The following is a 24,371-nucleotide window of genomic DNA, read 5'->3' as shown; positions in this document are numbered from 1 at the left end:
AAACAAGAATAATGAACAATAAATAAGAAGTCTATGGACACCACGGCGGATGCAACAAGAATTATTAAGACACATAAATAAAATAACCTGCCACTTCTTATAGAATCAACAGCAGAATAAAACATCACCAAGCAGACAACATGGAGTCGTATAAACTATATAAACTCTACAGCAGCTGCATACACACGTTACAGTAAAGGAGAGCTGCACAGTTTTATACACCATTTAACACACACACACACACACACACACAGAGACACAATGCTGCGTGTCTATGCAACACAGTGTTTGTTGACGTCCCTCTCTGTACAGTGAGTTACATCCATCAGTGAGGTTGTTGTACTCACCTGTCTGGACGTCATTCTGGGAGTCTCGTGCACCATGAAGTCCTCCATGATCTGCTCCAGGTTCAACTCTGCTGCTCCTCAAAGTTTTCAGACATGTTGAGCTGAATGCTCTGCAGTCACATCAGGGATTATTATCACAAACAGCAGAAAGGCCTCACACACACACACACACACACACACACACACACACACACACACACACACACACACACACACACACACACACACACACAGAGACACACACACACACACACACACACACACACACACACTTCACTGACGGTAAAAGTTCCTCAGTGAACACACAAGTCACCTCTGGAGGATCCACCATGAGCATGTTAGCATGTTAGCAGGTTGGCCAGATCCAGCATGCACCTTGTTGGTCTGCAACATCTAGGGTGTGATTGATTTGGGTCACAGAGCGTGCTGGCAGGGTGGTGCATTAAATCAGTGACAGTATGGTTCCTCACTAAATAACTATAACTAAAGAACTAATATGGGTTTGACACCATTTACCATGATGTATGACACAATGTACTTTTACTACAAAGGTTTTCATCAGACTAAAAATATGTTCTAAACTGAAACTGGAGACAAACTGAGTTGAGCTGCTTTAACCTCCACTACTGATATTTATTGATCTGTGCTATCGACACAATTCTTCACAAAAAAAAAAGCATCGATATGAGAATAACCTTCTGACACACAACCCAAACACACTGTGGTCAACCTGAACTTCAGCAGCTGGCAGAAAAAACAACTAAAGTTAGTAGAAAATCTACTAGAACAGTGTTAAAACATTAAAAACACAGGTGAGGTTTTTAAAAAGTGAAATGAAGGAGGACATACAGTAAACGCCTCGGTTAGTGAGACACAAGCCAAACTACCACCAGGAAAATCACTCATTTCTGTTTACTAAAAAAGGAGAATTCACTTTGACTAAGAGAAGTCCGACACCCTGACCATGATGTATGAGACATTAGAGAGTTTCTGATGGGCTTAAAAACATGGTTTAAAACATGCAGTCAGACTGAGTAGAGGAGCTTTAACCTCCACTACATCCCTGGTTAGCAGGATGAGGGCGCCCTCTTGTGTTGTGCATCAGGTTTCACATTTCTCTTGTTATTAACCTGCTGTGATGTTCACTGCAGGAAGACATGTCAAAACTTCACTGAGCCTTTGGCAGCTTCAAACAACATCAGTAAAGAGACATTTAAATAGATGTAATATCACACTATGTCAGTTTGTTCACAGGAGTCACACCCTGTAACACTGATGCTGCATTCAGGTCACATGGGAAAGATGGTGGAGAGGAGTTTGGACTTAAACTCTCAGGTTGTAAATAGTATTAAGGAATGTGAGATTTGAGGCTGTAGGTTAACATTTCTCTGATTTAACAACATGGAAATATTAGTAACCAAATGTTAAGAATCATCTACACAATGTTCCTTAACAAGGACTTCACAACACTTCTTCACACCCAAACTTGACCCAATGAATTCTGACTGTTTATCCAGTTTTAGGTTATGAGTAATAAATCCTCTTTATTGACTCAGAGCACAAAGAAAATGTCGGCTGTAAAGAAACAGCAACGAGTGATAGAAAACTCTGCTCGTTTGTGTGTGACGAAGCTGTTTTAGTGAGGAAAGCTGAAAGGACAGAGACCGACTGACAAACGCTCTCCTGCTCTGAACATGAACTCTGGACTTTGTGGTGTTTCAGGAGGCCTCAGTTATTCTCTCATAGTAGTTTCACATGTTCTCCACCAGCTGTGTCTGATACTCTGGAATGAAGACAGGAAGAAAAGACTTAGTTCATTCTTGTTTATTGATTATAGAAACCTTCAGTTTGTTCACACATCCCATCAGTAAAGTCTGTTAAATGACTCTTGTTCAATGATTTCACGTATAGATTCATTTCCATCCACACAATCAGTTTGTTTGAGCAGAATCTCAGCGATGTAACAGAGAATAATGATTTCCTTATTGATTATGATCATGATAATTACAGTTTCATTAAACATCTTAGTATCTCGTTTGTACGTCGATCTGGACGACAACATTTAGTCTGCCCAACAAATAAATGTGATTCTAGATATCTTTACAAAAAGTGGTGAGAACAGAATATCTATGATAAGAAATAAATCACTAGACCTTCCTTTAAGACCCGTGCAGTGGAAGAGAAACAACAACACACACACACATATATATATATATATATATACTAATATTCATCAAACATTTAGAGCACAGAGAAGTTCACATTTTCATGCAGAGAAATATCAGTTCAGGTGAACAAAGATCATCATGAGCAGTGAAACAGACACAGGAAGGAGCGCCACCTGAAGACACTCACACATTTACAGAACAACTCGTGAGAAGATGTCAAAGCAAAGAGTGTAGAAGCAAAGAGACGCAACTCTGCTGCTTTTTTGAAAACAAGTAGAGCCCATAATGTTTGATTGACAGCTGATCTCTGTGCAGTGAAGACATGAAAAGAACAAGACTCAGTCTAAAGCGAGTATATGTCTGGACCGTATCTGGTCAGGATGTGAATTTGTGGCTAAATTGTTCCACAAATAGTCAGTGGTCATGTCTATCATGTTTTGTGAACAGTTGTTTTCCACTTATATCTTAATGTTTGATTGAAAGACAACTTATAATGAAGCAAATTGCATTCAGTAATAGTAAATGGTAACATTTACTAGTCATACATTTTATAGAAGGTGAAAAGGTATCAGCATGACATACAGTCTGCAAGGTTAGGCAACAAGGCAGCTTTATTTGTAGAGCACATTTCAGCAACAGGGCAATTCAAAGTGCTTTACATAAACATTTAAGAACATTGCGACAAAGTGCAAAAGAACATTAAGACATAATTAAAACAGTTATAAAAACATTAAAGATTAGAAAATAAAAAGAAGCTAAAAATAAAAGCTAGGATAGAAGCTAAAATAGAATATAACACACAAGAGTAAAAGCTCTAGTGCAGTATATAAGATCATTATCTGGTTTAATAAAAGGCAGCAGCAGCAAACAGGAAAGTTTGAAGCTTTGATTTCAAAGAACTCAGAGTTGGAGGTCCTGCAGGTTTCTGGGAGCTTGTTCCAGATATTTGGTGAATAAAAACTGAACGCTGCTTCTGCATGTTTAGGTTAGAAGTATTTCAGTATTTTATTAAAGCATGTGTATCAAAAGCATTCATCATATAAGTGCTGTGTAACACCAGCTGTGTCTCACTGGGCAGATGTTCAGTGTTGTTTCAGCAGAGATGAACAGAGATGCTCCACTTCCTCCTCTCGTGGTCTGATATCTTCCTCTTCCCCGCTGGACTCCTCTTCCTCCCATTCTCTTCCAGGACAGAGACGGCGTGGGTGGACAGTGGACACAGAGCCGCCACCTAAACATTCAGTCTCTGCTGCAATAACAAGTTAACGCAGGCGACCGCGGCCGACTTCACTGCCTCTCAGAGGCTGCAGCAGGTTCAGTTATGTTAGCTTAGCTTGTCGGGAAGGAGGTTAAATAACGCTCCAAAGTTAGACTAAAGGGTTAAATGATGTTAATCCCCATAGGAGACATTTCATTGACCTCACTGTATAAAATGACCTCTGGTGACCTCTAGGATAATCAAAGCCTCATGAAACTTTATAGCCACAAACTAGAGACCTAGAGCATTCAGAGGATGGATGGATCAAACTAGAGACCTAGAGCATTCAGAGGATGGATGGATCAGACTAGAGACCTAGAGCATTCAGAGGATGGATGGATCAAACTAGAGACCTAGAGCATTCAGAGGATGGATGGATCAAACTAGAGACCTAGAGAATTCAGAGGATGGATGGATCAAACTAGAGACCTAGAGCATTCAGAGGATGGATGGTAAATGGTAAATGGACTTGGACTTATATAGCGCTTTTCTAGTCTTCCGACCACTCAAAGCGCTTTACACTACATGTCAGTATTCACCCATTCACACACACATTCACATACACTGATGGCAGAGGCTACTAAGGTGCCAACTTTGCCCATCAGGATTTAATCTAAATACTCATTCACACACCGATGGCTATGCCTCCGGGAGCAATTTTTTGGGGTTAAGTGTCTTGCTCAAGGACACATCGACATGTGACCCGGAGCAGCCGGGCATCGAACCACCGACCTTCCGATTGGTGGACAACCTGCTCTACCCTCTGAGCCACAGCCGCCCCCATGGATGGATCAAACTAGAGACCTAGAGCATTCAGAGGATGGATGGATCAAACTAGAGACCTAGAGCATTCAGAGGATGGATGGATCAGACTAGAGACCTAGAGCATTCAGAGGATGGATGGATCAAACTAGAGACCTAGAGCATTCAGAGGATGGATGGATCAGACTAGAGACCTAGAGCATTCAGAGGATGGATGGATCAGACTAGAGACCTAGAGCATTCAGAGGATGGATGGATCAAACTAGAGACCTAGAGCATTCAGAGGATGGATGGATCAGACTAGAGACCTAGAGCATTCAGAGGATGGATGGATCAGACTAGAGACCTAGAGCATTCAGAGGATGGATGGATCAAACTAGAGACCTAGAGCATTCAGAGGATGGATGGATCAGACTAGAGACCTAGAGCATTCAGAGGATGGATGGATCAGACTAGAGACCTAGAGCATTCAGAGGATGGATGGATCAGACTAGAGACCTAGAGCATTCAGAGGATGGATGGATCAGACTAGAGACCTAGAGCATTCAGAGGATGGATGGATCAAACTAGAGACCTAGAGCATTCAGAGGATGGATGGCTTTCCTAGCTATAGATTGACAATAAGGGGGTTTCTAAGCAGTTTACACAACACAAGTGCTCGACATCCAATCGCCGGAAAAATGCCAATTCTTGCAGAAATCTCCAAAATGTCAAAAGTTTTTGATCCCAAATCACAGCATGGTCTTTTTCTCTGGTGTTCCTCAAGGTCTTGGTGTCTTAATGTGGTATTTTAGAGGGATTATTGATCATTTTTATCAATTCTCCAGTGGTAAAAAATGGTTAAACTTAGCACCAGATCTGTGTAACAAATGATATCAACCCCAAAAATTGCTGCAACAACTTGCGAGACATAATAGAGCATGGGGATGGTTTATTTCTTGACACACAGAGCTGAGCTGCATCTCAGATTAATCTTCAGGTTCCAGCTTTCAGATGATGTTCACCACTTCTATGTGACATCTACTGTTGACCTGCTATCTCCCCCTAAAGACCCCCTGGACCCCCCTAAAAGAAGACTAGAACAGGTCTACTGTGGGTCTCAGAGGGTTAGCCACCAACCATAACCATAACCTAACCTACAGGAAACGTCAACACAACACAAACAAAGACACACTCATCTGCAGGTATGGACAGTGTAGGCAAATGTCCGGGGTGGCGGGGGACAGTGATGGTCACAGCAGAGAGAGTAAAAAGAATAACGATGTTGTGTTGGATGCAAATTTCAGATGCAAACACGAATTCCATGTTGCTGGAGACGTCAGTCATTCCAACGAAAGCCCCAAAAGAGACATTTGTTTATGCTCAAACGACAAAGGATGGAAGTGTTGTGATGGAGTTATAGAGCCACAACATCCACAAACCACCATCATCATTACCTACAAAGTACTTATTTGAATCCAAATAATAATCCCCTAAAGCCAAACTAGTTATTTACCAATGAGTGATTGTCTTCACAACTTCTAAACATTATTCATCGTTTGAGCCGTCACATGCAAAATGATCCATTCAGTTATCAAAATCTGTCAGACATGCATGTATATTCCATAAATATCTATATGTATAGGTTAAATTAGTTGTTGTTTTACTGAACTACAGCAGCTTTTGTCATGTTGCAGGCTTGTTGCTATCACAAAGTGGCTGATGGTGTGCCACTGTGGTTCAGAGTCATGTAACACTTTGCTACACAAATACATGAACTGTGAACGCAACTTCTGCATATCCTGTTTCTCTGTATACAGTATTATAGCCTGCAGTATTGACTTTTCATCTGTAAACTCTGACCTACTGTTGAGATGTGAATCTAAACAGCTCAGTGCGAGACACATTCAGCTGGACGGAACTGACATTAGTGAGCAGTCAGCGTCAACAACATTAGAATAAAACAGAGATTTGTATATAAGAAACATTTGGTGAAAAAAAACATGTAAACATTTTGAGCAGTGAGACTCACACCAGGACAAAACTACTTTTCACTTTGGTGGCGGGTTGAGAGGCTAAAAATGGAAAGATGGGAGTCTAAAAAACATCAGTCTGAAACACATCCTGCCATCTGCAGACAGACAGACAGACAGACAGACAGACAGATAGACAGACAGACAGACAGACAGACAGACAGACAGATAGACAGACAGACAGATAGACAGACAGACAGATAGACAGATAGACAGACAGACAGACAGACAGATAGACAGACAGACAGATAGACAGACAGACAGACAGACAGATAGACAGACAGACAGATAGACAGACAGACAGACAGACAGACAGACAGACAGACAGACAGACAGTACTGGAGAGTAAGACAGAGACATTAAGGTGAAAGAAACAAAAACTTTAGTTTACATTCCTAAATTATGCTCAAATTGCAATTTAGCGGGTTGTGGAGTCATTTTTCTTAAACATGACTGGCAAAAATAAAAAAAATAAAAAAATAAATTAAAAAGTAAATTAAAAAAAATTAAAAAATTAAAAAATAAGTAAATTCTTACTTAAATCAATAAATCAATAAAAAAATAAAAAAACAAGTAATTTATTTATGGGGCTGTCAATCGATTAAAATACTTAATCACGATTAAACGCATGATTGTTCATAGTTAATCGCAATTAATCACAAATTAATCGCACATGTTTTATCTGTTCAAAATGAACCTTAAAGGGAGATTTGTCAAGTATTAAATCCTCTTATCAACATGGGAGTGGGCAAATATGCTTGAGGTCAGAGGTCAGAGATGACAGCTTTTCCTCGCCAAAATTTAGCGTAAGTTTGGAGCGTTACTTAACCTCCTTCACGGCAAGCTAGTATGACATGTTGGTCCCGATGAATTCATCAGGTTTAATAGTTTCATATGATACCATCAGCTTTAAAACTGAGCCACTACAACCTCGGAAAGATCAAATAGCGGCCTAACCATATTTCTTAAAAAATTAAATTAAATAAATAAAAAACAAAACAAAAAAAGTTGGGGCGAATATATTACTTATAATATTATTATATATAATATTATAACTTCAGTTTATGACCAAATACCTGCAGAACTAATGACGTTTATCAGCCTCAGCATGTTATAGTGTCACTGGGATGCATTTAACTCAGTTTAGCTTCACAGAGCTGCAGACTCTAGTTAAAGAGAGAGAGAGAGCGAGAGAGAGAGAGAGAGAGAGAGAGAGAGAGAGAGAGAGAGGAAGAGAGAGAGAGAAAGAGAGAGAGAGAGAGGAAGTGGAAGTTGTCCAGAGACTCTAAACTACTCTTCACAGGTCTCTTCACTTTAAACAGCAGTGAGTTACATCAACATCTGTACGGGATCCTGACTGAACACCAGACTGTTTATATGGTGAGTGGACTCATTTGAACTTCAGATAGATATAGATATTGATATAGATATAGATTTAGATATAGATTAGATAATTACTGCATGACATGAGTTTTAAAACATGCATGAAATGAACAGAAAAAGCAGATTATGAAGGTGTATTAATGGCAGTGATTGGGGGGGCAATAAAACATCTGACATTGAAAGAATAAAGTCATAATTTTTTAAGAAAATGTCATGAAAATATGAGGATATATCTACAGTTTCTGGGACTTTAGACGTTGATGACAGAAAGAAAAGTGTCCTGATGAAACGTGGTTGTTAGTTATCACCACACTCATTCATGGTTATTTATTTATGTTGCCTGTTTGTCCTAAATTTGTTCCTAAATTATGCACAAATTTGCATTTTGGTGGGTTTTTAACGCTGATTCAGATTTGATTTGTAGAGTTGTTTTTCTTAAAAAAAGAAAAAAAAGAATTATATATATATATATATATACTGCATATGCCTGTTGATTGATTAAAATATTTAATAAAATTAATCACACTTTTTTTATCTGTTCAAAATGTATCTTAAAGGGAGATTTGTCAAGTATTTAAATATATGCTTGAGGTCAGAGGTCAAGGGACCCCTTTGAAAATGGACATGACAGTTTTTCTTTGCCAAAATTTGTTGTTAGTTTAGAGCATTATTTAACCTCCTTCACTACAAGCTAGTATGACATGGTTGGTACCGATGGATTCATCAGGTTTTATAGTTTACTATGATACCATCAGCTTTAAAACTGAGCTGCTACAACCTCGGAAAGATCGAATAGCGGCCAGACTAAATCGCAAGTTGAGCAAATTTGTTATCGACTGCCCTGTAAAATATATATAACATATAAATACTAATATTTCTTAATATTTTTCTCATGAATATAGTATATAACTACTATAATATCTATTACAAACTACTATCAATACAGGAAGAAACATTAACTACATAATATATTAAAATGTATAGAATTTGTTTTTACATTTTTGGACTAATTATATCAGTTAGGGACTGATGAGTTCACCAATTAACTAACTAACTAACTAACTAACTAACTAACTAACTAACTAACTAATCAACTAACTAACTAACTAACTAACTAACTAACTAACTAACTAACTAACTAACTAACTAACTAATCAACTAACTAACTAACTAACTAACTAACTAACTAACTAACTAACTAACTAACTAATTAACTAACTAACTAATTAACTAACTAACTAACTAACTAACTAACTAACTAACTAACTAACTAACTAACTAACTAACTAACTAACTAACTAACTAACTAATCAACTAATTAACTAACTAACTAACTAACTAATCAACTAACTAACTAACTAACTAACTAACTAACTAACTAACTAACTAATCAACTAACTAACTAACTAACTAACTAACTAACTAACTAACTAACTAACTAACTAACTAATTAACTAACTAACTAACTAACTAACTAACTAACTAACTAACTAACTAACTAACTAACTAACTAAAAGAGAAAACACACTACAGTTTTCTGTCTGGTTTGTTGTGCTTTGGGAATAATAATAATAATAATAATAACGCGGAAAAATACAATTCAATTAAAAAAATAAACATAAAAAAATAAAAAATATATAAATACATGTCAGGATGTTTTGTCGGGAACACTTTTTAGGGGTCTATGACCTATTTTGAGTCAGGAAACAAAGAGATTTAGACTTAACATGTAGGCATATTTATATAATTTATATGCATTTATATATATATACTGTATATAAAGCGGAGGAGAGAGGAACGAGAGGAGGAGAGAAGAAAAAAGGATGATTTTATTATTTATCAAAAAATAATATATGATGAAATTATATATATATATATATATATATATATATATACAGTATATATATTATCCTGAGAGCCTCAATGATGCCGTATTTAGTAAGTATTCAGATCCTTTACTGCAGTAAAAGTACTAATACCACACTGTTACAATACTTACTGTAACTTTTACTGTAACAGTGTTTTCAGTACGACATCCAGGGATTTTTGGCATATTGTAGATTTCCATACTGCGTACTACATGCTACATTCTGGCCAAATCAGTACGTACTACTAGTATAGTATGAGGTTTAGAATACAGCCTTACCCGTCATGTCATCACATTGTGATGTCATCACATTCTCATGACATGTTGACATGAGAATGTGATGACATGATGACATGAGAATGTGATGACATCACAGGTAAGGCTGTATTCCAAACTGTCTCATGACATCACAATGTGATGTTCTGGAATCGGCTGTGATTCCTGTGATGCTGAGTTTGGCTTTAATCTAAAATTTTACTTATAGGAGAAGATTAGTGAACCAGACAGTTTTTGACAAGCTGATTTAACATTCAGGTTAATTTAACATTCAGGTTAATTTAACATTCAGGTTAATTTAACATTCAGGTTAATTTAACATTCAGGTTAATTTACCGTTCAGGTTAAACAGTTTAACGTTGACAGTCGACTGTAGGGTGAGTACATTATTTACATCTCCATGGATCAAGCATCATTGTTACTGAGCTCTAAGGAGCTTTGGTTCACCAAAGAACTGAAAACCTTCAAGGAAGAAAACGACGCTCTGAAGGAGATCGCCTGGGAAAGAAAAGTCCAACTGTTGGAAGCCCAGCAGAAGGAACTGCAGGACAACTTTACTTTGGACCTTGCTGAGAAGCAACGAGGCTGGAAGACGCAGCAGACTCAACTCCAGATCAGAGTGAACCATTTGACGTGGCACATTCGCGATAAGGACGCTGTTATCCGTGGTCTCCGTAAAGAGCAGCACGATAAGGACCCTGCAATCCCTGATCTCCGGCAGGAGCAGCACGATAAGGACGCTGTTATCCGTGGTCTCCGTAAAGAGCAGCACGATAAGGACCCTGCAATCCCTGATCTCCGGCAGGAGCAGCACGATAAGGACGCTGTTATCCGTGGTCTCCGTAAAGAGCAGCACGATAAGGACCCTGCAATCCCTGATCTCCAGCAGGAGCAGCACGATAAGGACGCTGTTATCCGTGGTCTCCGTAAAGAGCAGCACGATAAGGACGCTGCAATCCCTGATCTCCGGCAGGAGCAGCACGATAAGGACGCTGTTATCCGTGGTCTCCGTAAAGAGCAGCACGATAAGGACGCTGTTATCCGTGGTCTCCGCCAGGAGCAGCACGATAAGGACGCTGTTATCCGTGGTCTCCGTAAAGAGCAGCACGATAAGGACCCTGCAATCCCTGATCTCCGGCAGGAGCAGCACGATAAGGACGCTGTTATCCTTGATCTCCGCCAGGAGCAGATCGATAAGGACGCTGTAATCCTTGATCTCCGGCAGGAGCAGCGAGGCTGGGAGACGCAGCAGACTCAACTCCAGATCAGAGTGAACCATTTGACGTGGCACATTCGCGATAAGGACGCTGTTATCCGTGGTCTCCGTAAAGAGCAGCACGATAAGGACCCTGCAATCCCTGATCTCCGGCAGGAGCAGCACGATAAGGACGCTGTTATCCTTGATCTCCAGCAGGAGCAGCACGATAAGGACGCTGTTATCCTTGATCTCCGCCAGGAGCAGATCGATAAGGACGCTGTAATCCTTGATCTCCGGCAGGAGCAGCGCGATAAGGACGCTGTGATCCTTGATCTCCAGCAGGAGCAGCGCGATAAGGACGCTGTGATCTTTGATCTCCAGCAGGAGCAGATCGATAAGGACGCTGTGATCCTTGATCTCCAGCAGGAGCAGCACGATAAGGACGCTGTTATCCTTGATCTCCGGCAGGAGCAGCGCGATAAGGACGCTGTGATCTTTGATCTCCAGCAGGAGCAGATCGATAAGGACGCTGTAATCCTTGATCTCCAGCAGGAGCAGCACGATAAGGACGCTGTGATCCTTGATCTCCAGCAGGAGCAGATCGATAAGGACGCTGTGATCCTTGATCTCCAGCAGGAGCAGCACGATAAGGACGCTGTTATCCTTGATCTCCGGCAGGAGCAGCGCGATAAGGACGCTGTTATCCTTGATCTCCAGCAGGAGCAGCGCGATAAGGACGCTGTGATCCTTGATCTCCAGCAGGAGCAGCGCGATAAGGACGCTGTGATCCTTGATCTCCAGCAGGAGCAGCGCGATAAGGACGCTGTGATCTTTGATCTCCAGCAGGAGCAGATCGATAAGGACGCTGTGATCCTTGATCTCCAGCAGGAGCAGCACGATAAGGACGCTGTTATCCTTGATCTCCGGCAGGAGCAGCGCGATAAGGACGCTGTGATCCTTGATCTCCAGCAGGAGCAGCGCGATAAGGACGCTGTGATCTTTGATCTCCGGCAGGAGCAGCGCGATAAGGACGCTGTGATCCTTGATCTCCAGCAGGAGCAGCACGATAAGGACGCTGTTATCCTTGATCTCCGGCAGGAGCAGCGCGATAAGGACGCTGTGATCCTTGATCTCCAGCAGGAGCAGATCGATAAGGACGCTGTGATCCTTGATCTCCAGCAGGAGCAGCACGATAAGGACGCTGTTATCCTTGATCTCCGGCAGGAGCAGCGCGATAAGGACGCTGTGATCTTTGATCTCCGGCAGGAGCAGATCGATAAGGACGCTGTGATCCTTGATCTCCAGCAGGAGCAGCACGATAAGGACGCTGTTATCCTTGATCTCCAGCAGGAGCAGCGCGATAAGGACGCTGTGATCCTTGATCTCCAGCAGGAGCAGCGCGATAAGGACGCTGTGATCTTTGATCTCCGGCAGGAGCAGCGCGATAAGGACGCTGTGATCCTTGATCTCCGGCAGGAGCAGCACGATAAGGACGCTGTTATCCTTGATCTCCGGCAGGAGCAGCGCGATAAGGACGCTGTGATCCTTGATCTCCAGCAGGAGCAGCGCGATAAGGACGCTGTGATCTTTGATCTCCAGCAGGAGCAGCGCGATAAGGACGCTGTGATCCTTGATCTCCAGCAGGAGCAGCGCGATAAGGACGCTGTGATCCTTGATCTCCAGCAGGAGCAGCGCGATAAGGACGCTGTGATCTTTGATCTCCAGCAGGAGCAGATCGATAAGGACGCTGTGATCCTTGATCTCCAGCAGGAGCAGCACGATAAGGACGCTGTTATCCTTGATCTCCAGCAGGAGCAGCGCGATAAGGACGCTGTGATCCTTGATCTCCAGCAGGAGCAGCGCGATAAGGACGCTGTGATCTTTGATCTCCGGCAGGAGCAGCGCGATAAGGACGCTGTGATCCTTGATCTCCAGCAGGAGCAGCACGATAAGGACGCTGTTATCCTTGATCTCCGCCAGGAGCAGATCGATAAGGACGCTGTGATCTTTGATCTCCAGCAGGAGCAGCGCGATAAGGACGCTGTGATCTTTGGTCTCTTCCAGGAGAAGAAGAGTCTCAATGAAAAGCTCGTGGAGACCAGAACCGAGCTGTTGAGCTCTGCAGATGAACTCCGACAGAGAGAGGACGCCTGGCAGGCCAAATACAAGGCTCTGGAGGACAATGTCACAAAGGTCCTGACAGAAAAAGACCAGATCTGGAAGACTAAGGTCAGTCAGTTGGAGGACGTCAACAAGGACCTGACGGACAGAGAACAGAGCCTGGAGACCACAGTCCAACACATGGAGGTTGAGAAGAAGCTCCTGGAGGACATCTGCCTGAAAATGAAGAAGAAGATGAGAGGAGTCTTTTCTCGCAGGAGGACCGAGGATCGAGAGACAACATTACAGAAGATGAAAAAGGAAGAGACGGAGCGGGAGGGGGTGGAGAAGAAAGAGAAGAAGAAAGGTTGTTTTCGCTGGATGCGCAGGTTCTTCCTGAAGCGTGACGGCAACAGTCAGGTAGAGGAGGCTGCAGCTCAGGTTGGATACCAGCAGATCCCTCTTCCTCCCCCCTTCGCCTTCCCGTCTTCCCTCCACCCTTACCTTCCTCTCTCAACCTCCCCCTCATCCTCTACGTCATCACCGTCCCTCCACCCCTACATCCCTCCTCAGTGATTAGTGATTAGCACTGCAGCCTCACTGAGACACCTCCACCTGTCCGGCTGTGGGGAGTTTGTATATTCTCCCTGTGTCTGCGTGGGTTTTCTCCTGGTGCTCAGGTTTCCCCAGAATTCCTAGTTATGCGTGAGGCTAACTGGACACTCTAAATTACCTCCAAATATCTTTTTAATATATTTGGTGGTAATTTAGAGTATTCAAAAAAATTTCAATCTATCATATATCAGTAAGGGTTTTCTCCTGGTGCTCAGGTTTCTCCCACAATTCGTAGTTATGCATGAGGCTAACTGGACACTCTAAATTACCTCCAAATATTTTTAAAATATATTTTTAGGTAATTTAGAGTATTCAAAAAAAATGTCAATCTATCATATATCAGTAGGGTTTTTCTCCTGGTGCTCAGGTTTCTCCCACAATTCCTAGTTATGCGTGAGGCTAACTGGACACTCTAAATTACCCCCAAATATTTTAAAAATATATTTGGAGGTAATTTAGAGTATTACATTTTTTTTAAATCTATCATATATCAGTAGGGGTTTTCTCCTGGTGCTCAGGTTTCTCCCAAAGTTTCTAGTTATGCATGAGGCTAACTGGACACTCTAAATTACCTCCAAATATTTTTTAAATATAATTTTAGGTAATTTAGAGTATTCCAATTTTTTTTCAATCTATCATATATCAGTAAGGGTTTTCTCCTGGTGCTCAGGTTTCTCCCACAATTCCTAGTTATGCGTGAGGCTAACCGGACACTCTAAATTACCCCCAAATACTTTTAAATATATTTGGTGGTAATTTAGAGTATTCAAAAAAATGTCAATCTATCATATATCAGTAGGGGTTTTCTCCTGGTGCTCAGGTTTCTCCCAAAATTCCTAGTTATGCATGAGGCTAACTGGACACTCTAAATTACCTCCAAATATTTTTTTAATATATTTGGTGGTAATTTAGAGTATTCAAAAAAATTTCAATCTATCATATATCAGTAAGGGTTTTCTCCTCGTGCTCAGGTTTCTCCCACAATTCGTAGTTATGCATGAGGCTAACTGGACACTCTAAATTACCTCCAAATATTTTTTAAATATATTTTTAGGTAATTTAGAGTATTCAAAAAAAATGTCAATCTATCATATATCAGTAGGGTTTTTCTCCTGGTGCTCAGGTTTCTCCCACAATTCCTAGTTATGCGTGAGGCTAACTGGACACTCTAAATTACCCCCAAATATTTTTAAAATATATTTGGAGGTAATTTAGAGTATTACATTTTTTTTAAATCTATCATATATCAGTGGGGGTTTTCTCCTGGTGCTCAGGTTTCTCCCAAAGTTTCTAGTTATGCATGAGGCTAACTGGACACTCTAAATTACCTCCAAATATTTTTTAAATATAATTTTAGGTAATTTAGAGTATTCCAATTTTTTTTTCAATCTATCATATATCAGTAAGGGTTTTCTCCTGGTGCTCAGGTTTCTCCCACAATTCCTAGTTATGTGTGAGGCTAACTGGACACTCTAAATTACCCCCAAATACTTTTTAATATATTTGGTGGTAATTTAGAGTATTCAAAAAAATTTCAATCTATCATATATCAGTAAGGGGATTCTCCTGGTGCTCAGGTTTCTCCCACAATTCGTAGTTATGCATGAGGCTAACTGGACACTCTAAATTACCTCCAAATATTTTTTAAATATATTTTTAGGTAATTTAGAGTATTCAAAAAAAATGTCAATCTATCATATATCAGTAGGGTTTTTCTCCTCGTGCTCAGGTTTCTCCCACAATTCCTAGTTATGCGTGAGGCTAACTGGACACTCTAAATTACCCCCAAAGACTTTTAAATATATTTGGTGGTAATTTAGAGTATTCAAAAAAATGTCAATCTATCATATATCAGTAGGGGTTTTCTCCTGGTGCTCAGGTTTCTCCCACAATTCCTAGTTATGCATGAGTCTAACTGGACACTCTAAATTACCTCCAAATATTTTTTTAATATATTTTTAGGTAATTAGAGTGTTTAAAAAAAGAAGTCAATCCATCATATATCAGTAAGGGGATTCTCCTGGTGCTCAGGTTTCTCCCACAAAATATATATTGAAATGAATAAAAAATAAATAAAATAAAATTTAATTAAAAATCAAATAAACAGTGAAATATAATTTCATTATGTCTGCCTCTCTGAATAAATGTGTACAGTATAAATACAACTTTATGACATTATGGTGGCTATAAAGTAGAAGTACTGGTATCTGTTTAAGTTGTGATTTCAACAACACTGAAGCTGATCAATAAAACGATCAATGTGACTAATAAAAGATGTTCCAAATAGTATTTTAGACGCTGGTTAACAACATGAGCCGGTTCTGTAATAAACCATGTGACCTTCATGACTGACGGGTTCATGATTATTTTTAATATTAGCACCATTTACAGGTAATTATTAAGCTGTCATTTCATTATTATCAACAGACAGTTGTAAACTACTCAAACATCTTTTCTTTCTGATTGTGAATCACTGGTGTTGAATACATGAAGCTCACAGTACACAGGTGGACAGGCAGAGAGACAAACATCTGGACCATGAGTTTATCCAGATGTTTTCCCTCGTTGTGTGAGTTGACTGATAACGAGTTGATCACTCACATCCTTTTCTACTACGTCTGTTTTTTCACTGTGAGCTGAGTTGATGAAACCACCCTATTTTCAGCTCTAATCGTTGCACACAATCTAGAAACACGCTTCCTCTGAACGTTCAGCTCTTCTAGCGAAGAGGATCGTTGCATCACTTCCTGCGCCAGGTCATCTAGAAGGCGGAAAGCAGAAGTTGTTGCTGCTGATCAGCATCTTGTTCGTCTGCGTCATCCAAATTACCAGCCAATAAAGTATGAGTCAGCTTAGAGGAATCGCTAAAACAAAAGTCTGTGTAGGAGAAAAATGACAGTTTGTTCTAGATGTATGAGATAATTAAATGTCCTGATCTCCTTCCTGCTCGCCAGGATATTATAATGACCCCATGTATGGAGGATGGCACCTGCCAAAGTAAAAAATAAATAAATATATAATGACTCAATAAATAAATATGTCATTAAATGTAAAAAAAAATTATATTGAAAATAAATGTAAACGAAATAAATGCAAAATAAATAAATAATACAGATAAATACATAAATAAATAAAAGATAAAAACTAAACAGAAGAGTAAATAAATAAGGGAATTAATTAATTAATTATGAATAAATAAAGAAACAAATTATAACAAAAATATCAAATGATGTTACATTTTTATCAATTAATTAAATTAAATATAAATAAATAAATAAATGACTCGATAAATGAATATGATATTAAATGTAGCAAAAATAAATGTATTATTTTATTATTATTATTATGTTTTACCATTAAACAATTGATAAAAATTGAGGTTTTTTTTCATAAATGTATGACTTTAAAATCTCGCAAATTTGTGAGTTTTTTTCTCGTAAATTTGCCTCTTTAATCTCAGAGAATACGTGAGTTTTTTCTCGTAAATTTCTGGCTTTAAAATGTGTCATAAATTTGTCAGTTTTTTCTCATAAATGTGCCACATTAATCTCAGAATATCGGAGTTTTTTCCTCATAAATTAATGACTTTAAAATCTCATAAGCGTCTTTGAGTTCTTTAAAAGCGCTTTATAAGTTGAATTTATTATTATTATTATTATAAATTTGTGAGTTAAAATGTGACGTAAATTTGTGATTTTCTTCTCGTAAATGTGTCCCATTAAACTCAGAATATCTTCATTTTATTTTCGTAAATTTATGACTTTAAAATCAAAATATATATATAATATATAATATTAAAAAATATATAACATAAACACAGGAAGTCAGAATCATGATATTTTTAAAGTTATTAACTTGATATTGACCGTTTCCAAGTGAGAAGCAGAAGCCGGCGTGTGATCGCTTTAGTGTTTAAAAGTTGAACTTCTGTACAGATCAACTCGGGGAAACAATCATTTGGCGACAGCAGAAGTCACAGGTTCGAGACAAGACGAGGGCTAAAAATAAAAGAATCAGGACAGGAAAACAGAAGGCGTCCTGGTGTCAGCGCGGACTGTTTTTATAGGCGTTTGATGGAGGAGGACCACAGTGTGTGTTGGACCGGGATGAATCGGTGGTGGGAGGAGGGAAGTGTGTGTGAACAGCAGGACAAACAGGAGTTCAAGACGCTTTTTATTTGTGCACGTGTCCCCGTGTAAACACAGCGCTGTGTGTTCAGTTCATGAACATAAAAGGCTTCTGTGGGGAGTTAACACACCGACACGGCCTTTGTTAAATGTAAAAGAGACTTATTAAGAGTTCTCCTGACAGAGAAACGTACTTCTACTGTGACATCTACTGTTCATTATGTTCAAACTGTGTTGTTTGTGTGTTTCCAGTGATGGAACACCTCAACGCCACCCGTCTCCCCGGCAACCAATCAGACTTCAGCAGCATCTTCACCCAGCAGGTGCTCCCGCCGCTCTACTTGGTGATCTGCGTGGTCGGGGCGTCCCTGAATGGCGTGGCCGCCTGGATCTTCTTCAGGGTGCCCAGTGACTCGGGCCTGGTGGTCTACCTGAAGAACATGGTGGTGGCCGACCTCCTCATGCTGACCACCTTCCCCTTCAGGCTGGCGGCTCAGCTGGGTCTGGGCGGCTGGCGCCTCCACGTGGTCACCTGCCGCTACACCGCCGTGCTCTTCTACTCGTCCATGTACGTGGGGATCCTCTTCATGGGGCTCATCAGCCTCGAGCGCTACGTTAAGATCGTCAGACACACCTCCTCCTCCTCCTCCTCCTCCTCATCCTCCTGCAGGTCCCGGTTGGGCGGCGTGTCCTCGCTGCATGTCCTGCAGAGCGTCGGCTTCGCCCGGGTGCTGGCGCTCCTCACCTGGAGCTTCCTCCTCGTCTGCGTCCTGCCCAACGTGGTGCTGACCAGCCGGCCGGCCGACGAGGAGAGCTCGCGGCACTGCATGCAGCTGAAGACCGGGTGGCCACGCTCCTCAGCGTCGGCCTGTTCTGGGTGACCCTGCTGGTCCTCGCCTACTGCTACGCCTCCATCGCCTGCCGCGTCTACCAGTCCTACCGCCGCGTGCGCCGCGACAACAGCGACGTCTGCCGGAAGTCGAACCGCAGCATCTTCAGCATCCTGGCGGTGTTCTTCGTCTGCTTCGTGCCGTACCACGTCTGCCGCGTGCCGTACACTCTGAGCCAGATGCCGGAGTCGGGCTTCAGCCCGGACGCCCGCTTCCTGTTGTTCCAGCTGAAGGAGGGGACGCTCTCCCTGTCGGCGCTCAACGTCTGCCTCGACCCCATCATCTACTTCCTGATGTGCCGAACCTTCAGAGAGTCGCTGCTGAGGAAACTGTCGAGAAGAGACCGGAGGAGGTCGCTGACCACCGGCCAGAGTCTGAGCCACATTTAGGAGGAGAGGGGACAAGGAGAGGAGACAAGTAGACAAGGAGAGGAGACGAGGAGAGGACAGAGGAGACAAGAGAGGAGACAAGGAGAGGACAGAGGAGACAAGAGAGGAGAGACAGGAGGAGGTCGCTGACCACCGACCAGAGTCTGAGCCACATTTAAGAGGAGAGCAGACAAGGAGAGGAGACAAGGAGAGGAGACAAGGAGAGGGGACAAGAGAGGAGAAGAGGAGAGGACAGAGGAGACAAGAGAGGAGAGACAGGAGGAGGTCGCTGACCACCGGCCAGAGTCTGAGCCACATTTAGGAGGAGAGGGGACAAGGAGAGGAGAGGAGGAGAGGAGACGAGGAGAGGAGACAAGGAGAGGACAGGACAGAGGAGACAAGAGAGGAGAGACAGGAGGAGGTCGCTGACCACCGGCCAGAGTCTAGGAGGAGAGGGGACAAGGAGAGGAGAGGAGGAGAGGAGATAAGGAGAGGAGACAAGAGAGGAGACAATAGAGTCACTGCTGAGGAAACTGTCGGGAAGGAGAAGGCACAAAGAGAGGAGACAAGAGAGGAAAGTAGACAAGAGAGGAGACAAGGAGAGGAAACAAGGAGAGGACAAAGGGATAGGAGAAAAGGGGAGGAGGCAAGAGAGGACACAGGGAGAAGAGACAAGAGAAGAGAAAAGGAGAGGAGACAAAAAGAGAGAGGAGAAGAGATAAGGAAAGGAGACAATGACAGGATACAGGGAGAGGAGACAAAGAGAAGAGACAAGAGAAGAGACAAGTAGAGGGGACAAGGAGAGGAGACAAGTAGATGAGACAAGTAGACAACACAGGGAGAAGAGACAAGGAGAGGAGGCAAGAGAAGAGAGGAGATAAGGAAAGACACAAGGAGAGGACAGAGAGAGGAGAAAAAGAGAGGAAACAAGAGAGGAGTTGAGATAAGGACAGGACACAGGGAGAGGAGACAAGGAGAGAAGAAAAGAGGGTACAAGGAGAGGAGACGAGGAGAGGAATCAAGGATAGAGATGTGGTCCTGTGTAAATGCAGACTTGTATAATTGTATATAAATATCAGTATATATATATTAAAGTATAGATATTAAATAATGATTGACAGTCTCAGTTGTGTTTATTGATGAGTCACCAGCGTGAAGGAGAGAACAGGAAGTGGTGATGTGGAAGTGAAAGTGGACGCAATCGCTGGGCATCGAACTCACGGGACCAGAGACGGCTGGTGAGTTCAGTTCTCCTCCGGCGTTACCACGGCAACCGTCCACTTCTCAGTAAATTCAGCTGATCTGGTTTCTGTGGCTCTGAGGTCACTCTCTTCTCTCTGTTAGATTATAATAACTTTAATATTTATATACGTTTGAGACGGAGCACACAGCTCATCAAATAAAATCACACAGTAATATGCAGTGAGACAAAACAACAGTTTTTTGTATAGTAGATGTTAATATTAAAGTTATTTGTCATATGCACAATAATTTCATAGAAGCAGCCGTTGGCAATATTTTTTGTTCTCAGGCTGCTCTAATGCTGCTATAAAATAAATATAAAATCACACAAGTAAGAAGGGGAATTTAAAACATAAAATAGTGCAGCTGGTCAAATATAGGAATATAATATAATATGATATAATATAATTCAATATATTATAAAATATAATATAATATTGTGTAATTAAATATATTATAAAATATAATAGAATAAAATAAACTATAATAAAATACAATATGATATAATATCATATAATATAATATCATATAATATAATATATTTAAATATATTATAAAATATAATAAAATAAAATATATAATATGATATAATATAATATAATAAAATATAATATAGTATAGTATAATATAATATAATAAACTATAATATAATACAATATGATGTGATATAATAAAATAAAATATAGTATAATATGATACAATAAAAAAAATACAATATAATATAATTTAATAAAATATAATATAATATTATATAGTATAATATAACACAATATAATATAATATAATATAACATAATATAATATGATATAGTATAATATAATATAACATAATATAATATTATATAATATAATATAATATTGAACATTAAAGAACATTGCGACAAAGTGCAAAAGAACATTAAGACATAATTAAAACAGTTATAAAAACATTAAAGATTAGAAAATAAAAACAAGCTAAAAATAAAAGCTAGGATAGAAGCTAAAATAGAATATAACACACAAGAGTAAAAGCTCTAATGCAGTATATAAGATCATTATCTGGTTTAATAAAAGGCAGCAGCAGCAAACAGGAACGTTTGAAGCTTTGATTTAAAAGAACTCAGAGTTGGAGGTCCTGCAGGTTTCTGGGAGCTTCTTCCAAATATTTGGTGAATAAAAACTGAACGCTGCTTCTGCATGTTTAGGTTAGAAGTATTTCAGTATATTATTAAAGCATGTGTATCAAAAGCATTCATCATATAAGTGCTGTGTAACAATATATACATACTTACAAAGTTGATGTCATCACTGTTGTTGTTGCTGCTGTATTTATTCCTAGATGGAGTGTTAAAGGAGCAGCTGCACAGCCTGGCACTGATCGATCCAAACTCCATTCAGAAAACAAGCATTTTAAAAGCTGTTTGCTTGTCGTCTTGGTAACAGACCTGACAAAGCATGGATTCAGACTTTTTACTAATCAGCATCATAATGTCGTTATTTCGGCATCATTTTGATCCGTTTATTGTAATTAAATCAGAGCACAGTCTGTTTATTTTGGGTTCATACCGCAGTAGCGACGTGTGTCTTGCTAATTTAAGCTTCTCGCTTGGTGTGAATGCACGGTAACACAATACGAAGCAACAACGTAACGTAACTTAAAGGAACATAAACAACAGCACATGCACAACAACAGCACGATGTAATGATTCAATGAACCGCTGACACGCTCCCCAGAAAACATGAACACTGAACTGTTCTCCACCTTTTCATTTAGAAAGAGCAACAACCAATGAGGAACCTCCAACAGTCGGCCGACCAATCCTGTAACTTCATCACTCGGTCAGTCAGTCAGTGACAGACTTTAGTGTTTGTAGGGCTGGCCCTCTGCGGTGCAGCCACAAATCAGCTCTGCAGCAACAATGATGGACACCAGAGAAGTTGAAGAGTTAAAACACAGAGTTGAACCCTCAAATGACTTCTGTCTATTTCAGTTTACACAACTCAGCAGTGTTATCATAACCATAAAGACTAAGTCCAGCATAGAGAGGCTCAGTGAATGTGGTCTGGACTCTGTGGAGGAGAGTCATGGTTCCAGAGACGCTGTAGAAGGACAGAATACCTGCACTGTGATCCAGGTACACTCCTACTCTGGAGGACGGAGGACCTGAGACGGGAGTTTGAACACTGTTGTACTGAAATGTATAACTGTTACTGTTACAATATAACGCCCAAGATTTGTCATTGCATCCAAATTGACATTCACCCCCTGCTCTGCTGATACTCTTGTATGCGACTGCTACATCAACTCCATCTCCTCTCCACTCCACCTCCCAGTAACAACGTCCAGTCAGACTCTCTCTACTCAGGACCTGATCCCAATCAATGAATCTGTCTGGGTGACTAGAATAAGACTGTTGTTGTCTCGTTAATGTTGCTTTTCTGTTCCCCTCAGATAATAACAGCTGTGTGTTTGCTGTGTTTGGATCCAGTGTGATTTCTCGTGAATACTGTAAGAATCCAGCTCTGGTCTTGGGCTCTGGTTGTGGCAGTAAAACATCCACTTCAGTCACTGTCTGTGAGACGTTTGTCCATTTCTCTCTCAGAACGTCCTGTAGTTTATCTCTGACTTCTGACACAGCCGCCGTCACGTCCTCAAAGTAGCTCAGAGGACGGATATTGATGCTGGATGTAGACTCGCTGAGCGGTGACAGTGAGGGGTAGCTATATAAAAATGTATTGTGATCCTCTGTGTGTGACAGCAGCTTCATCTCAGCGTCTCTCCTCTTCAGCTCAGTGATCTCCTGCTCCAGCTTCTCCTGAAGCTCTTTGACTCGACTCACTTCACTTTTCTGCTGGGATCTGACCTGCTGCTTCACATCACAGCTTCTTTTCTCCATGAGACGGATCAGCTCGGTGAAGATCTTCTCACTGTCCTTCACTGCTTTATCAGCAGAGTGATTGACAGCCTCCACCTCCTGTTGGAGCAGCTTCACATCTTTCTCTCTGTCCTGGATCCTCTGCTGGATGTTGAGTCGACTCACCTCCAGCTCTCTCTGCCTCTCGGTCCTTTCTGCTGCAGCTGAGACGGTGTCGTGGCCTTTATGTTCATCCACAGAGCAGAGATAACAGATACACTGCTGATCAGTACGACAGAACATCTTCATCACCTCATCGTGACGAGAGCAGATGTTCTCCTGGAGCTTCTTGGAGGGCTCCACCAGCTTGTGTTTCTTTAATGGAGCCACATCATAATGAGGCTGGAGGTGTTTCTCACAGTAAGAGACCAGACACACCAGACAGGACTTGAAGGCTTTCCGTTTCCTCCCAGTGCAGAAATCACAGGCCACATCTTCAGGTCCAGCATAGCAGTGATCAGCAGGAGCAGCTTGGAGTCCAGACTTCTTCAGTTCCTCCACTAAATCTGCTAACATGGTGTTTTTCATCAGGACAGGCCTCGGTGTGAAGGTCTGCCTACACTGAGGGCAGCTGTAGATCTTCTTCTCATCCTCTCCATCCCAGAAGCCTTTAATACAGTTCATGCAGTAGCTGTGTCCACAGGAAGTAGTCACCGGATCCTTCAGTAGATCCAGACAGATGGAACAAGAGAACCTTTCGTGGTCCAGCTGAACTCCTTGCTGCGCCATTTCACCTCTCAGAGACGACGACTGTCTGAGTCTCACTTCCTGAGAAGTGAAACTAGTTTGAGCTCTGATCTAAACAACATGTGCACTGAATGCAGCCTGTCAGCTCTCACTGCACCACGTCGGTTACACCCATCTT

At 41.1% G+C, this 24,371-nt stretch overlaps 1 protein-coding gene, 1 long non-coding RNA gene and 1 pseudogene across 2 annotated transcripts; 2 read left to right on the top strand and 1 right to left on the bottom strand.

Annotated features, from left to right (window-relative positions):
- Nucleotides 1-1,380: 1,380 nt before the first annotated feature.
- LOC141776398 (tripartite motif-containing protein 16-like) lies at nucleotides 1,381-24,344 on the bottom strand. Its single transcript, XM_074649929.1, has 2 exons — nucleotides 21,884-24,344; nucleotides 1,381-2,130 (listed from the first exon to the last, which is right to left on the bottom strand). The coding sequence occupies exon 1, from the start codon at nucleotides 24,233-24,235 to the stop codon at nucleotides 22,574-22,576; it is 1,662 nt and encodes a 553-aa protein (XP_074506030.1). The 5' UTR covers nucleotides 24,236-24,344; the 3' UTR covers nucleotides 1,381-2,130; nucleotides 21,884-22,573.
- On the top strand, nucleotides 2,157-24,371 carry LOC141776399 (uncharacterized). Its single transcript, XR_012595758.1, has 2 exons — nucleotides 2,157-3,507; nucleotides 21,802-24,371. It is a non-coding gene; the product is annotated as an uncharacterized LOC141776399 (long non-coding RNA).
- Nucleotides 7,850-19,616, top strand: LOC141776394 (P2Y purinoceptor 14-like; annotated as a pseudogene).

This window comes from Sebastes fasciatus, chromosome 11, assembly GCF_043250625.1.
Source record: "Sebastes fasciatus isolate fSebFas1 chromosome 11, fSebFas1.pri, whole genome shotgun sequence".
NCBI lineage: Eukaryota > Metazoa > Chordata > Actinopteri > Perciformes > Sebastidae > Sebastes > Sebastes fasciatus.
The sequence above is the reverse complement of the archived record's forward strand: the minus strand, read 5'-3'. Positions and strand labels throughout refer to the sequence as shown.

Coding starts and splice junctions, on each gene's coding strand:
- LOC141776398 (XM_074649929.1), bottom strand. CDS start 24,235: ATGGCGCAGCAAGGAGTTCAGCTGGACCACGAAAGGTTCTCTTGTTCC.